Source organism: Mustelus asterias, chromosome 8, assembly GCF_964213995.1.
Source record: "Mustelus asterias chromosome 8, sMusAst1.hap1.1, whole genome shotgun sequence".
NCBI classification, from domain to species: Eukaryota; Metazoa; Chordata; class Chondrichthyes; order Carcharhiniformes; family Triakidae; genus Mustelus; species Mustelus asterias.
Window position 1 is genome coordinate 102,535,059 of NC_135808.1, and position 17,318 is coordinate 102,552,376.

General features: G+C 40.4%; 1 protein-coding gene across 1 annotated transcript in view; it reads right to left on the minus strand.

Annotated features, from left to right (window-relative positions):
- Positions 1-17,318, minus strand: part of mast2 (microtubule associated serine/threonine kinase 2) — a 409,139-nt gene that overhangs the window by 172,926 nt on the left and 218,895 nt on the right. Inside the window, 1 exon segment of the mRNA XM_078218609.1 lies at positions 7,195-7,386. Within this exon segment, the coding sequence (XP_078074735.1) occupies positions 7,195-7,386 (192 nt within the window).

Below are 17,318 nucleotides of genomic sequence, written 5' to 3' on the forward strand. Positions count from 1 at the left end.
AGAGGAGACTGATGGGGCAGCAATTGCCTAGGTCGAATTTGTCCTGCTTTTTATGGACAGGACATAATTGAGCAATTTTCCACATTGACAGGTAGGTGTTAGGGTGCTGTATGCATTATTAACCACTCTCTCAACTTGTCCTGCCACCTTCAATGATTTACGCACCCATACACACAGGTCCCTCTGCTCCTGCATCCCCATTAGAACTGAACCTCGTATTTTATATTGTCTCTCTGCATTCTATCAAAATGTATCACTTCATACTTCTCTGAATTAAATTTCAGCTGCCATTTACCCATCCATTCCACCCAACACCCTGTCCTTTTAGAGCTCTATACTCTCCTCCTCACGGTTCATAATATTTCCAAGCTTTGTATCATTCCCAAGTTTTATAACTGTCTCCTGCACACCAAGGTTGAGGTCATTAACATGCACAGGGAGAACAGTGTCAGGAAATCATGATAACATGAAAAATCAATGAAATCCAGTAATTTGGAATGTTTTCTGCTGGTTATACATTTTTTAAACTATTTAAAAATGGAAACTGGGTAATGGTAGACAGAGTTTGGCGAGGTTGATGGAACGAGTGCTTTTGATATGTTAACGAGCCAAGTAACCCCGTAAACAAATGTTTACCTATGGCAAGTTGGTAACTATGGAAAATAGTATGTCAAGGGTTTGAGTGGAAGAGGGAGGGCCCATTAGGACGAAGGGGGCAATCTGTGGGTGGAGCCAGAGGACATTGGTAGTGTTGAATGAATACTTTGCACCTGCCTTCCCCCAAGAGAACGAGGACGACGGTATGGAATTCAGGCAGACAGACTGAGAGGAAAGCAAATTATTGCGGCTGCTGGAATCTGAAACCAAAAGAGAAAACGCTGGAAAAATCTCAGCAGGTCTGGCAGCATCTGTAAGGAGAGAAAAGAGCTGATGTTTCGAGTCCAGGTGACCCTTTGTCAAAGCTAAAAGGCTCAGAAAGTGGGAGACACTTAAACTGCAGGGTGAGGGAATGAAAGATGGGTCATAGCCACAGAGCAGTGGGGAGGGGGGGGGATGGGTAGGAGAGAGGTAAAATTTTGAAAAAGGGGGGAAGGGGAAGCAGAGGAGGAGAAATTGTAAGAAAAGGGGGATAAATTGGGGGAGAAGAGTGGGGGGGGGAAGAAAAATGAAGAAAAACAATAAAGAAATAAAACGTAGAGAAAAGTAAAAAATTAAATAAAATGAAAACAAAGGGGTTGAGGTGGGGTAGAGCAAATCATCTGAAGTTGTTGAATTTGATGTTGAGACTGGAAGGCTGTAAAGTGCCGAGCCGGAAGATGAGATGTTGTTCCTCCAGTTTGCGTTGAGCTTCACTGGAACATTGCAGCAGGCCAAAGACAATCATGTGGGCATGGGAGCAGGATCGTGTGTTAAAATGGCAAGCAACAGGAAGGTCATAGAACATAGAACATTACAGCGCAGAACAGGCCCTTCGGCCCACGATGTTGCACCGACCAGTTAAAAATCAGGGTCCTGATTGCGCACAGACTGAAGGTGCTCAGCAAAACGATCACCCAGTCTACACTTGGTCTCTCCGATATAGAGGAGGCCACATTGGGAGCAGCAAATGCAATACACCAAATTGAAAGGGGTGCAAGTGAATCGCCGCTTAACCTGGAAAGTGTTTTTTGGACCTTGGATGGTAAGCATCCAAGAGAGAGACTGGGAGGTTCTTGAGCAAATTGACATAGGAACGGATAAGGTATTGGAGATGCTGGCAGCCTTAAAAGTGGATAAATACCCAGGTCCAGATGAATTGCGCCTTTGGCTGCTGAGGCAGGCAAGGGAGGAGATTGCAGGGGCTCTGACCCACATTTTTAACTCCTCTCTGGCCACGGGGGAGATGACAGACGACTGGAGAACAGCTAAGAAAGGTTGTAGAGATAAACCAGGAAACCACAGGCCAGTGAGTCTCACGTCAGTGGTAGGAAAACTATTAGAGAAACTTCTGGAGGAGAGCATCTATCTCCATTTGGAGAAGTAAAGCTTGATCAGGAATAGTCAGCATGGCTTCGTCAGAAGGAGGTCATGCCTAACAAATTTGATTGAATTTTTTGAGGTGACAACCAGGTGCGTGCAGTCGATGTAGTTTATATGGATTTCAGCAAAGTCTTTGACAAGGTCCCACATGGGAGACTTATAAAGAAGGTAAATTCACATAGGATATAGGGTAATTTGATGAAGTGGATTCAAAATTGGCTCAGTTATAGGAGAGAGACAGTGATGACAAAAGGCTGTTTTCGTGACTGGAAGCCAGTGTACAGTGGCGTAGCACAGGGATCTGTGTTGGGCCCCCTATTGTTCGTCATTTTTGTAAATGACATTCATGGCTATGTGGAGAGTAGGATTAGTAAGTTTGTGGATGACACAAAGATTGGCTGGGTGGTTACCAGTGAGGCAGAGTGTATTGGGTTACAATAAGATATAGACAAAATGGTCAAATGGGCAGATAAGTGGCAAATAGAATTTAACCCTGAAAAGTGTGAGGTGATACACTTTGGCAGGAGTAATTTGACAAGAAACTAAACTAATGGTAGGACACTAGGAAGTTCTCTGGAACAATGGGACCTTGGCATGTTTATCTCCACATCTCTGAAAGTGGAAGGGCATGTTAGTAGGGTGGTGAAAAAGACACATGGGACACTTGCCTTTATCTGTCAAGGCGTTGATTACAAAAGTGGGGAAGTCGTGTTGGAATTGTATAGAACTTGGTGAGGCCACAGCTAGAGTATTGTGTGCAGTTCTGGTCGCCACATTGCCGGAAGGATGTGATTGCGCTGGAGTGGGTGCAGAGGAGATTTACCAGGATGCTGCCTGCAATCGAACATTTAAGTTATGAAGAGAGGTTGCGTAGGCTTGGGTTGTTTTTGTTGACGAAGGAGCAGTGAGCGCTCTGAAAGCTCGTGGCTTTTGCTACCAAATAAACCTGTTGGACTTTAACCTGGTGTTGTGAGACTTCTTACCTTGTTTTTGTTGAAGCAGAGAAGACTGAGGGGTGACCTGATCGAGGTATACAGACTTTGAGAGATGTGGACAGAGTGAATAAGGATCAGCTGTTCCCCTTAGTTGAAGGGTCAGTTACAAGGGGATGCAAGTTCAAGGTGAGGGGCAGGAGGCTTGGGGGGGGAATGTGAGGAAAACTTTTTTTTAACCTAGAGGGTGGTGACAGTCTGGAATGCACTGTCTGGGAGGGTGGTAGAAGCAGGTTGCCTCACATCCCTTAAAAGGTATCTGGATGAGCACTTGGGACATCATAACATTCAGGGCTATGGGCCAAGTGCTGGCAGATGGGATTAGGTGGGAGTTCAGGTGTTTCTAATTTGTCGATGCAGACTCGATAGACCGAAAGGCCTCTTCCACACTGTATGATTCTATGAAATGGCTGGACTGAAAAAAGCCATCACTGACCACATGGTGGTAGTTCTGGAAGTTCCTGAGCAGTTTAAACATGCACCAAGGATAACATATCAAACCCCTGGGATATAACATGTATTACATTGTATAAACCTTGCAGCCAAGCGAACGCAATGGATTAGCAGATGAGACGTCTGCACCAGCCAGCTGTGGACAAAGGCAGAGCAAATTGTGGCTCCTCATCTCCAACGTTGCGATGTGGTTCCGATGACAGTTACCTGCTCAAAACACAATAGGTTTTAACCAGGGGCTTTGGGAGCTGAATAGCATGAATAAACTCACCCTGTCACATGACCGAGACTTGAGTGGTTTGAATTCCTTTAATTACACAGCTTTGAATTTTATCTTCAGTTGTGGTTTAACCTCTGAAGAGAAACCAAACTCCAGGCTGCCAGCCTGCCATTGACCTCCACTTCCCTCCAAGACAGAAAGAACATTTCATTTTGCCTTTCGAGTGAACTAATTCCCAGAATACAAGAACACTTTATTGCATCTTCAACCTGCAACCAAGTTCCTCAGACCAGAATCAGGAATTTTGTCAGAAAAAGCCCCCTAAAAGATCATCATTGGACATTGACTCACTGGACTCCGGTGACACCATCATTTTTATTTTCTCGTGGTCTTTGTCCTGAACCTATTCCTTTTGGCCGGCACAGTGGCACAATGGGTGGCATAGTCATTAGCACTGATGCCTCACAGTGCCAGGGACCCGGGTTTGATTCCTGGCTTGGGTCATTGTCTCTGCGGAGTCTGCACGTTCTCCCTGTGACTGCATGGGTTTCCTCCGGGTGCTCCGGTTTCCTCCCACAGTCCAAAAGACGTGCTGATTAGATGCATTGGCCATGCTAAATTCTCCCTCAGTGTACCCGAACAGGCGCTGGAATGTGACGACCAGGGGATTTTCACAGTAACTTCATTGCAGTGTTAATGTAAACCCACTTACATTAAGGGCTGCAGGGAAAAGCCTGGGAACTACAGGCCAGTGAGCCTCACATTTGTAGTGGTTAAGTTGTTTGAAGGTATTCTGAGAGACAGGATCTACAGGCATTGAGAGACGCAAGGACTGATTCGGGACAGTCAGCATGGCTTTGTGAGTGGAAAATCATGTCTCACAAATTTGATTGACTTTTTTGAAGGGGTAACCAAGAAGGAAGATGAGGGCAGTGCAGCTTATGTTGTCTACATGGACTTTAGCAAGGCCTTTGACAAGGTACCGTATGGTAGGCTGTTGCATAAGGTTAAATCTCACAGGATCCAGAGTGAGGTAAGCCAAATGGATACAAAATTGGCTTGGTGACAGAAGACATAGGTTGGTTGCAGAGGGTTGTCTTTCAAACTGGAGGCCTGTGACCAGCGGTGTGCCTCAGTGATCGGCGCTGGGTCCACTGTTATTTGTCATTTATATTAATGATTTGGATGAGAACTTAGGAGGCATGGTTAGTAAGTTTGCAGATGACCCCAAGATTGGTGGTATAATGGACAGTGAAGAAGATTATCGAGGATTGCAGTGGGATCTTGATCAATTGGGCCAGTGGGCTGACAAATGGCAGATGGAGTTTAATTTAGATAAATGCGAAGTGATGCATTTTGGTAGATGGAACCAGGGCAGGACTTACTCAGTTAATGATAGGGCGTTGGGGGCAGTTATAGAACAAAGAGATCTGGGGGTACAGGTTCATAGCTCCTTGAAAGTGGAGTCACAGGTGGACAGAGTGAAGAAGAAAGCATTCAGCATGCTTCGTTTCATTGGTCAGAACATTGAATACAGGAGTTGGGACGTCTTGTTGAAGTTGTACAAGACATTGGTAAGGCCACACTTGGAATACTGTGTACAGTTCTGGTCACCCTATTATAGAAAGGATATTATTAAATTAGAAAGCGTACAGAAAAGATTTACTAGGATGCTACCAGGACTTGATGGTTTGAGTTATAAGGAGAGGCTGGATAAACTGGGACTTTTTTCTCTGGAGCGTAGGAGGCTTAGGGGTGATCTTACAGAGATCCATAAAATAATGAGGGGCATAGATCAGCTGGTCAATATATTTTCCCAAAGGTAGGGAAGTCTAAAAGTAGACGGCGTAGGTTTACGGTGAGATGGGAGAGATAAAAAAGGGTCTAGAGGGGCAATGTTTTCACACAGAGGGTTGTAAATGTCTGGAACGAGCTGCCAGAGGTAGCAGTAGAGGCAGGTACAATTTTGTCTTTTAAAAAGCGTTTAGACAGTTACATAGGTAAGATGGCTATAGAGGGCACTAGCTTAGTGGTTAAAAAAAAGGAGCGGCATAGACAAGTTGGGCCAAAGGGCCTGTTTCCATGCTGTAAGCCTCTATGACTCTATAACTTGTGACAATACTAAATAAACTGAAACTTTCGCTTATCCCTCTTCTATTATATAAATGCAAATGGTGTTGACATTGCAAAACCCCTCCCCCCGTTTTGTGTGTACGTGTGCAATAAACCAACCCTTTTATTCTTCTTATCTCGCGTTTGTTGTGGGGTTATTAATAGAAGATTGAATCACTCTAAAACTAAAGGGTTTGGGAAAATAGGTCACCACGTGTAAAGGGAAAATCAAAATCTCTGTTTATGTACGGGTGGTAAGTGAAAAAATCAGAGCTGTTGAAATTAATCCCCCTCCTGACTGTATCATCTGTTTCAAGTCTGTGTATTACATTTAAGTTGAAGATTTAAAGTACTTTTAAGGCAAACAAAATGTGACAACATTGAACAACTGATACAATATAAACACAAAGCCAAATAGTAGACCGTCACCCAGATTTTTATGATTGTAATTACAGAAAAACTGTCAGTGATGGTGTCAATGCAACTGTGAAGCTCATCGTAGCTTTCTGCGTAGTTAAAAGCAAAAATCCAGAACTTGCTGTCAGTTAATCTCTGCTCTTCCACATTTGAAGTTTCCTCAATGAAAATCTTTAGAAATCATTTAATTTTCCATGAACTGCTAATTTTATCCTATTTGGCTCACTGTTTAAAATCTTTGAGAAAGCATGCCTCAATAAAACGTACTTAATTCATGTAATGACATAGCAATTCACAACTACTCATGAGCTACCTCTCCAGTCCTGAAAAATGTGCCTAACCTCTCCATTATGAGAAGAATTCTGTAAGTTTTTAAGTGTAATAGGGATTATACTTTTTTTAAAAGCGTTTTTATGTCTGTCTCTGTAAAATGGTAAAAAACTGAGGGATAATCATTGCATTTTACTTCTTGATTTGGTGTCTGTGAGAACTTTTCAATGCGACTGGCGGCTTAGCCTTCTGGATGACATCAGTGCCACTGGGCACCAGAGATTTCCTACAGTTGGCACCAGAATCAAAATCATGTCAGACAGGTGAAATCCAAACCAGAGTGTTCACTAGATCTTTGTGGGGAAGCTTTCTATAAGATTAGCAACAAGCACCATCATTTCACCACTGATCTCAACATCCAGGCCCAAGTTTAATTGACACTTACTGTCCAAGTTTCCTCTGCACTGGTGCAAAATTCAAAACATTGTGAGCGTATAACAGGATACAAGCATCAGAATTCTTGAGCCAAATCACTTGTTCTGCAACCACTACAAAAGTAGCAAACATAACTAATAAATTATTGCCCTTTCATGCTATTAATTCAAGTAGAAAAAGCCAAGTGGTATTAAAGGGAAATCAATTACAGGCTGTGAACAACTTTCCTCACTGCAGCAGACACAAGCCTTTAATGCCTTCATGCTATTTCCTTACCTCCACTGGAAATGATTGTAATATGCTTGACAACAAGGACTGCAGGCCCTATACACATGTGAAAAGACACCCAAAGCCGCACAGTGTTTGGAAAGTGTGGCATCTGTATTGCAGGGAACAGTGAGGTAGTTTGGGTTGCTGGCTGAAGGTGACGAGATTTCTTCCGAAAGATGGTTTTCAGAAGGCCAGATTCTAACAAAGTACAGTAGTACAAAGAGGAATCAATAATTCAGCAACATTAAAAAGAAATCTGCTCTTAAAAGAAATCCTCCCATTATATTTAGCCCAATTCTATCATTTAAGCAGGCATTATCAAAAGAGAAGTGAAAATCCAATTTTTTAAAAATCGCACTCCAAATTCAAGACAAGTGCCACCTTGGGTTCCAATAAGTGAGAAAATTTAGAAATGGAGGAAAGAAGATTTTCTATGATGGATGTTCAGGTTTTAAAGTTCTAGGTATATGTTTTTTATTGTTTTTGTTTTTGGTCTTCCATAGACCTTAAAAATCTTCTATCCCACAGTAGAACTGCTGGGAAAATTAACACATTAGGAGGGCAAGGCTCTGCAGGTAAGTTCATCCAAGGCAGTGTTGTACAATAGAAACTGCATTAATGCACTCTCAGTAGAAAACTCCTCACCCGCATGCACTTACTTAAACTTATATGACCATTCAATAATCAGTAACACACTAACAATGATCAAAAACATTTGCATACTCTCCTTTTCATCTTGCTAACAAACATACAAAAACATTAAAGTATAATGGAGACACAATGTAAATATACATATTGGGATCACATAATCAGATAGTGTTTATTATCCGTTCCTTATTTGTTAATCAAAAATGCAATTAGCCAAATGTGTTTTGTAATTAATGTGTTGGAAAACACTGAGTTCGGGCAGCAATCAAAGGGTTATTGGCAGTGTCAAAGAAGAAGGAAGCAAGACAAGTGGGAAAAAATTGCAAGATCCTGTTTTGGTCTAAAGATAAAACTACATTCACTAATATAGTCCACCTTTTATTCAAAATACAGACAGCATACAGTGTCCACACTGGCTGTCCAAATTTGGTGAAATAATGCTCATAATAATAATATAAAATTCATAATCAGATAAAGTGACATTGCCAAGTGCTTTGGTGATTCATGATAATCATCAACAGCTGGTTATGCAGCATATCCGGATTATGAATGAGTAACAGCAGTGAGCTGCGATGCTGTTTCAGAGAAGGATGAGAAGGTCCGCTGGTTCAGAGAAGGACAAGAAAAGATTTAGTACAGTTTTTTGTAAACTGTGAAATGCTTTGATCAGATTGAATCGGAACCTCAAATGAGAGTCAACAATGAGGGGTCAATTTAAAATCATAACTAAGCAAGTAAGAAGACGGGTTCGGAGAAATTTCTTGATACACAGAGCTTTTACAGTCATGGAGATTGAGGCAGAAACCATTACATCATCTCAGCAAAAATTAGACACAGAGAAATGCAGAGACAGCAAGTTAGCAAACATGATGGGCCAAATGGCCTCATCCAGAAGGGCAAATGTCAGTAGAATCAATGCTGCCTCAGAAATTGTAACTGCAAGTTATTACATAAGTCTCAGTGTTTTTGTGTATGCTGTGCAATCCGCATGTCTAGAAAAAGTAATATTTTCCAGACAAAGTATTCCAAAACTGGCTTCAGCGAGTTGGACTTTAACCTGGTGTTGTTAAACTTCTTACTGTGTTTACCCCAGTCCAACGCCGGCATCTCCACATCAGCGAGATGCACATTGGGAGCAGTGAATACCTGACCAGGAAACCTTAATATCAGCTGAGTACTGTATTCAAGTTTATCTATGTCCTATCATAACCAATTTAGGATAAACAGTGTCAATCAACTGCATTACAGATCTATGCACTCAATGAAACTTGAGGTTGTCCACCTGTTGAGCTCTGCGTGTCAATTTGCAATGTTCGTACTAACTTATAGGATAGTTTCAAAGTGTTACTGGAATATTTGGGATAGGATTCTCGTTCAGTGATGATTGCACTAAACAGGGAAAGCAGGCAAAGTGGGAAAACATAGAACAATCCAATCCTTTCTGATCAAGAAACCATACCTGATAAACAACATGTTGATATCACCTTTTACCTCAACTTCCAGTGCAGAATGTGTCAGAAAATTGCATTCTATTAAGTACCCAAAAAAAAACAAATTGCAAAAAAAGGATTCCCACATTAGCTATGGACAGCGGATATTCTGAGTTTACAGCTTTTGCGCATGTAGCTGGTGAATGAAACTCATTAATTACTAAAAGATTTTAAAAAGGCGTTTGCCTCACCTCCATCAGAATAATAACCAATTTATTGCACTGCTCCATCACAAGTATACAAGCCGCCACTGACAGGAAAGAGCTTTTATGCTCATCTGATCAAGCCATTTTGTTAAACATATGCCGATGAAAACAAAAAAAAGGATGAATTCAATATGCATATCGAGAGAAAAGCAGCGTTGAGGAAGGAGGATCACAAGTTCTGTTGCCAACTATGCAAAAGCTGCATACCATCAGCAGTTACATGCACATACTGGAACAGACAAAAAGAATGCTGGTGTGTTCAGTGATGTTGGGTTGACAAGGCACAACATGTGTTCCTGAATTTAGAATAGTGCGAAATTTGACATTTAGCATTAAAAAAAGTCGCCTGTAATGAGACATTTTGCTGCATTATTGCATAAAGGCCTGGCATTTACAATTGCACAAGTATTAGTCTGCTGAAAACCAGAAAATCTATATAAATAAATAGCCAAAATTATGAAGTAAGGAGAAGTTCCATAAAATACAGATATTTCAAGCTCAAGTTAAAAGGGTCAGAATGCAATATACTTGCAACACAAAATGTTTTCACATATATACAACAGGTTAAGATGGACATAAAGGCTGGAATCTTACTGTCCCACCTGCCATGGGAATCGGAGCGGACTGGTCCGCGGAAAGGTCCGTTGACTTTGGGCTGGATTTTATGGTTTTAGGGGACGAGGGATGCCGTAAAATCCTGCACAGCATTTGCAAATACCAGACGTGCATTTAATAGGGCCAAAAGAGATCATGACTGACTTTAATGATCAAAACTAGGACTTGGCATCAGGGAAGGGCACTGTTAGAAATTTTCTTACGTCACAATTACAAATAGGGCATCTAGGTTTGACTATCTTCCCATTTATGAAGATGAGTGTTAAATTCACAGCTGATTAAACTGCATGCGTGGAGACAGACAACATAGTTCAGCACCAAGTTACACAGTAGCTAATTATATTTAACTATGTTATTCCATGGATAGTTTCCCATTTCCTTCTTCAAATCTATGTCATCGAATTCCTGTTGAATGCAAAATACTTTCCTCACAAGTATGTTTAGTCCTAGCTGTGGTATGAAAGGAAACAATCATCTTCTCTGCTGTTCACCATTACTCATTGCAATGCCACACTCTGACTCACATAATAATGCCTCAGAATTTATCAAGTGTCTATTTTTGAAAGATGACAGCAATTGTTAAAACTGGATTCTCAAAGGATGTTTTTTTAAAAATCCTATGTTATTGCTCAATTAATCTGGTCCCCGACTGTCAGTACCACAAAACACACATTATCTTATCACCACACCCGATTTGCTTCCCCATTTAAGTTACTTGACAATCAGCATCAGCAGTTGAATTTCACTCTCTGCTTCTGTATACTGTTGAAATGAACAAAACTTTGTAAGTCTTTTTTGATGTATTCATGGACACCAGTGCTCTGAACCATACTATAAGGGAATAAGCTCTGCCACATTTTACCACGGCAATAGTGCGAACTGTTTGCCAAACCTATAGAAGCAGATCACTACAGAGCCCATCAACCAAAAGTTGATTTAGTATTTACCAATGCAAAACATTTCAGGTGGCACGACAAGTGGTTGGCCAGTCAGAGAATGCTTCGAATGTCAGAAATGTATGCAAGGAGATCAATTTGTTCGAATAGACAAAAGGCTAGTAGCCAGTGTTAACTGACAAAAGGAGAAAACTAATGTACTGGCACTAAACATGGTGGACTAAACATGATGGTAGTTTAAAGGCACTCATTATAACAGTGAAACGTTTATGCATTTGGCGTCTGAAAGTTCAGATAATATTTGTATCAAAATACTTATTCACATAGCTTTATTAATCAGTTGCTAATTTCCAGTTTCCATCCAATGGTCTTAAATCAACTTTTGAAACAGTGAATATCAAACCTAGTGGTCAAGACAGCAGTGTAAAATTGAAGACCTGTCAAAAAGCAGCCTTTGTGTATTTTGCTGTCATTCATAACTGTCCTTTCCTTGTTAGAGGAGTTATGAGCTGAATGAGACAATGCATTACAGTAGTTGCCCTGAGACTCCAATACCTCTGGCTCCACAGAAAACCCCATCCAGAAATTCTGAGGCACTCGGGACCTATTATTAGTGTAGCAATAAAAAGGCTATGCCACTCAGTAGAACTAAACACATAATATATTATTCCAGATTAGCAAATTGTATGCTAATAAAACTCTATTGCTAAGTGTCAACAATATTTTAGTTCCCATCGTACTGCAAAAAACCTGGTCATCCAAGATATGACTTACATATATTTCCAAGAGCAGAAAAAATAAGATAAAAATATGAAAGGACACAAAAATATGGGTCAGTTATGGTTAGGAAGATGACCTGAAACCTGTTCAAAAACCTGATTTTTGAGAAGCTTTTTAAAACTGGAGGGATATCGTAGTCAACTGTAACAATCCTGAAGGAAGGCCGAAGGGATGAAACACCACTAACAGTCATGGAGTAAATCGTCACTATAGCTTTGGTAAGCATTATTTTGGTGCAACGAATGGAGGTCAAAAGCTTGATCAAAGAGATGGGTCTGAAGTGTGAGCCGCACAAGGATTAAGAGTCTGAAAGCTTTCAAATAATCTCTGATACAGTCACTTTGAAATGAGAATTTGCACCATAACCTCTTGCCTACATATTTATAATTTAGTGCAATAACCTTCTTCCTACTGTTCAAAATAATCCCACCACATTTTTGTATGTGTTACTGGAAATGCCCCACTGGTAAATAAATGCTGACAGCTGGGGAAAAAAAATCACCACTTTTTCTTAAATTAGTCAACTTGTAACACATTAATAGTCTTGCGAAATCAACTCTGCTTCAGTGAGCACAAAAAGGGGAGGATTACGTGAAGAACACGTTCTTTGTTGATCTTTTCGTACTATAATGCCTCTTCCATGAACTATATTATGTCAAAACCTGATGGAAGCAAGATTCCCACAGCATCAAGGTCAATATATAGCAAATTTAGTCCCTGACATTTATATGAAATTCCTGTTCCACTCAAATCACGGTGAGCAACGTTATTATTTGTGCCAAATTCATCGAGTTTTACAGTGCAGTATGAACTTAGTAAGAGTATGCACCTGACGTAATTATTCAGTCTGTGTTCAAGGGAAGTTTTAAGGACAGCAAAGTCAAAAATTGTACATGCAAGTTGACCTACAACTGCTGCTGGTAGCAGCCATTTACCTTTTCTGCCAGCAGTAATTTGTCAGCTGAATTTCAATGCCTTCTACAGTGATAGCAGATGTGGCAAAGCCTAAAGTGATTAAACACTCACTCTCCTAAAGGTCAGCTAATATCCCTTTCTGTTTTACCAAAATAACTTTCTTAGACCATATTGTGTTCTACTGAATAGTAAATTCTCAAAAGTAAATTGTTTGAGAGTAATTTAAATTGAAGTTTTGGATTAATTTTGTAATGTACAAATTTAATTTCTGAAGAACTATTTCTTGCCAAAATCCTACTTGTTCTCAACTTGAAATTGAATGAGGAGTTTCCTCAAGACCAAATCCTGTACTAATTTCAGTTTTAGAAAAAGTCTTAAACAGATAAAAATTACTTTATATTGTTTTATATTTAGTATTATGTGTGCCACTTATTATCCTAAGAGGTCACAATTTTACCAAGTATTCGGGTCAACAATAACTTGCACAAGATTGTAAATGTAATAAAATAATTTAATTTATACCTGTTTTATAAAGTTATTATTTGAACATTGTGTCAATCATGTTGACAGTATGCAACACATTTGCAAAACTCACTTCACGCAGCACAAAATATGACAAACATTGTGTAAAAAACAAAAGAAAGTTAAATTTACAGAGTTCTTACTGGATCCGTAAGCGTGGGGCCCCAGGTCTTTCACGTCTCTTCTTCATTGCTGGATTATCTGATACCTTTGCAGCTAGAGAAACTAAGCTGCCCCAGTAACACCAACATAAGACTGACATCACTCAGGGAAATACTGGCAGCTGTGTTTTGTGCAATAGGGGCAGTCGGAACCAAGTTAGTTCAACCCTTGCTGAAAATCAGCATATTTAACAAGCCATCAGAGCCACGTTTGCATGTCTGTAAAAGTGCAACTTTCATTTTAAGAGGTTCCCAGACTAATCACAATCATATTCATGCTAATCCAAAAATATGGTTGCACTAACATTAAATAAACAAGAACAATTTCACTAATCCCCTCAACTCATGCAGAGGATCTACCAGTCTACTCACCAACAGCACAACAACTCTCGCTAAAATTAGAAAGGAGCAGCCGCTTGAATGGCAGTGTGCAAGTTGACTTTTAAACAAACCAATCCAGTCTGCTATTTAGACAACGTACTTTGGGAAAAAGGAGACTGCTGGATCCTATTAACAGCTACAGACTAAGGGGAGGAGTAAATGCAAGATTCAAGCAGCCCATTCTTGCCACAGTTGTGTTAATATCATTGATATTCTGTCCAAAATGTTCAAAAATAATTTTTGATGGAATGTGCATGTAAAAGATATAATTTTTGCACACTTGCTTAAATCTTCTGTTTTCTTCAATATTTTTCACTCAAATAAATTTGTAGGCAAAGGTGTGCAGCATCAAAACAACTTTTGAAAATCAACTATTTAAAGCCTGTGATAGTATGGGATGTACGACAACCAGTTTTAATTAAAATACTAATGAATATTTAATCACGCACATGGTCTGAGATATTATTTAAAAAAGCTTCAAACATTTCTCCTATTTAGATGAATAAAGTGAAGTGGATTCACGGGAATCTATTTTGCTCTTCACAATAAAGGAAAGACCAAAATAAAAGAACTCTGAAGAGGATTCGTATTTGAATTGAAACATTAATTCCGTTTCTCTCTCCACAGATGTTGCCAGACCTGCTGAGTAATTCCAGCACTTTCTGTTTTTACTATGAGGGAGACCAAACCCAGATTGTGTGACCATTTTGCAGAACATTTCCGTTCAGTCAACAAGCATGATCCCAAGCATCCAGTCACTGGTCATTTTAAATCTCCACCGTGCTCTCACACTCTAAACTGGGCCTATTGCAGTGTTCCAGTGAAGTTCAATGTAGGCTCAAGTAACAGCACTTCATCTTTCCATCAGGCACTTTGTGGCCTTCTGGACTCAATCCTGGAGTCCACCAATTTCAGACTGTAATCTCTGCCCCACTTTTGTTTTTATTTTCTGTGCAGGCTTTGGTCTTCCCTTTTTGCTTATGGGTGGCAACCCTTCATCATTCAATCATTCATAGCTGCTCGAGATACATCTTCTGTTTCTTTACTTGTCCTATTTCCATCCTTTTGGCCCTCCACCACTAGCTCTTTATTCATTTAATTTTTCCTGCCTTTTGCTCTGTTTCCACTCCCACTTGCTGAATTAAAATCGGTTACATATCTAACTTTCCCCAATTTTGTGGAAAGATTATTGATCTGAAACATCAGGTGGGATTATCCGGTCCCTCCCACCCACCCTGAGAATGGAAATGCCCACTCAAGGTCAATGGATCTTTAAACGGCCCATCAAATTGTCTGTCCCACCGCAACAATTCCTGTGGCGGGCCGGACCGGAAAATTTACCCCATTAAATCCATTTCTCTCTCCACCAGTGCTGCGTGATGTGCTGAGTATTTTCAGCATTTTCTGTTTTTAATTCCATTTAATGAAACTTCTTTCATAAGGAACAATGAATATATTGATTCCACTGGTTAACAGAGCTGACTGAAGTAAAACTTTTCAGGTGTTCCCAATATTTTACTTCTTGTTTGCAGAGGTCAATTATTATATCCATTTTTTCTCAATCCTTCCCCCAATCCCATAATGTCACAATACCACAAGTGAAAGAGTAATGATGTGGACTGTGAACTTTAACCTGAAGATGATCATGGGATTACAGGCAGATTCTGTAGCACTTAAAACTGTTTCCTGGTTAATAATTTGTTCTGCACATTTATAGCACAACTAATGCTAGTGTATTTAAGGGTACAGTTCCACCATAACCTTTACATTTATATGTTAAGATTTTGGCAGCACAAAGTCAAAATAGGTGATGCATCTCTGGAATCAGGTCACAATCTTAAACAGAGCAGCATTAACAGCTGTTTAGCAATTGCCATCTCACTCCACATGGCTCAAGACCTTTTGAAGTGCAACTCCAGTGCAGTGAGTGGGTTAAGAAACGGTCAGGATGTCCACTGAACAATGCAGCTACTTTATACACTTCTGTTCAAATTCCTCCCTGTTTTAAGGGAGGAAAATTGTTCTGGGACCAAATTTTTGTTTCAGCAAAAACATGAAGTTCTGTGTGGGATTGTGGGGATCGGGCCTGGGGTTGTTGTCGGTGCAGACTCGATGGGCCGAATGGCCTTCTTCTGCACTGTAGGGTTTCTATGGTTTCTTACTGACATGGAGACCATCGAGTAGGATTTTCCCTGCAGCTCGGACACACACTGGAGGGGGTGCAGAGGAGATTCACCAGGATGCTGCCTGGGATGGGACATTATTCCCCAACCTGTACCATGATTTGTCAGGAGGCTCAATTTGACGATAAAGCTGGTTGTGTTTTGTGTGAAGTACTAAAAGAATTGGACAAATATTAAAACAGTATAATAATAAGTCGGGGGTTGGTTTAGCTCAGTTAGCTGGACAGCTGGTTCGTGATGCAGAGCGATATCAATAGAACAAATTGAATTCCCGTACTGGCTGAGGTTATTCATGGCCCAGCCTTCTCAACCCTGTCCCTTTCCTGAGGTGTGGTGATCCTCATGTTAAATCACTACCTTTCGGCTCTCCCCCTCAAAGGAGTGAGCAGTCTATAGTCATCTGGGGCAATGATGACTTTACCTTACAATAATAAGGCAGGATAAAATGAACTCAGTCCTGAAGAGGTTAAATGTATGTTTTTCCGTGCTTTAGTCCAAAGCAGTGAAAGAGTCATATAACAGTCTCTTCAGATAAATTCCGCCCACATACGTCCTATTATTGTGATGTACAAAGCAGTTTTGCATTTCAGTACTCTTATTGACCCAGTCTGAAAATTTACCAATGCTTGTAACAGTACTTGCAACAAAAGAACTAGTTTTAACCTCCAGAACTCGTTTGATAAAACAATAAACACCATCATAGCACAACCCGTTCACTGATTCAAACTTCATAAAAGTAACGAAATTTTTTTTTACTTCTGCCTTTGATTTGTATTAAATTACATTAAAGACACCAAATCCATGCATGTGGTTCTTAATTATAGAATCCCTACAGTGCAGGAGGATGACATTTGGCCCATTGAGTCTGCACCGACTCTCCGGAAGAGCATCCTACCCAGACACCGCACCCCCCCTCGACCCTATTGCCATAACCCCACACATTTCCCATGGCTAATCCACCTAACCAACACATCTTTGGACACTAAGAGGCAATTTAGCATGCTCAATCCACCTAAACTGCACTTGCTTGAAATGTGGGAAGAAACCGGAGTACCCGGAGGAAATCCAGGCAGACACAGGGAGAACGTGCAAACTTCACAAAGACAGTGACCCAAGCCAGGAATCGAATCCGGGTCCCTGGCACTGTGAGGCAGCAGTGCTAACCATTATGCCACCCTCAATCAATATGGTCAATATGAACATGCAAGACTGAATAAAAAGGAAGAGATCAACAAAGGCAACATCAACATACTTAACGAGGTACTGCACTCAGGGAAAATAAATGGTAATTTATTTCTTTCATGATGAGCCACTTTTATCCGAATTCAACACA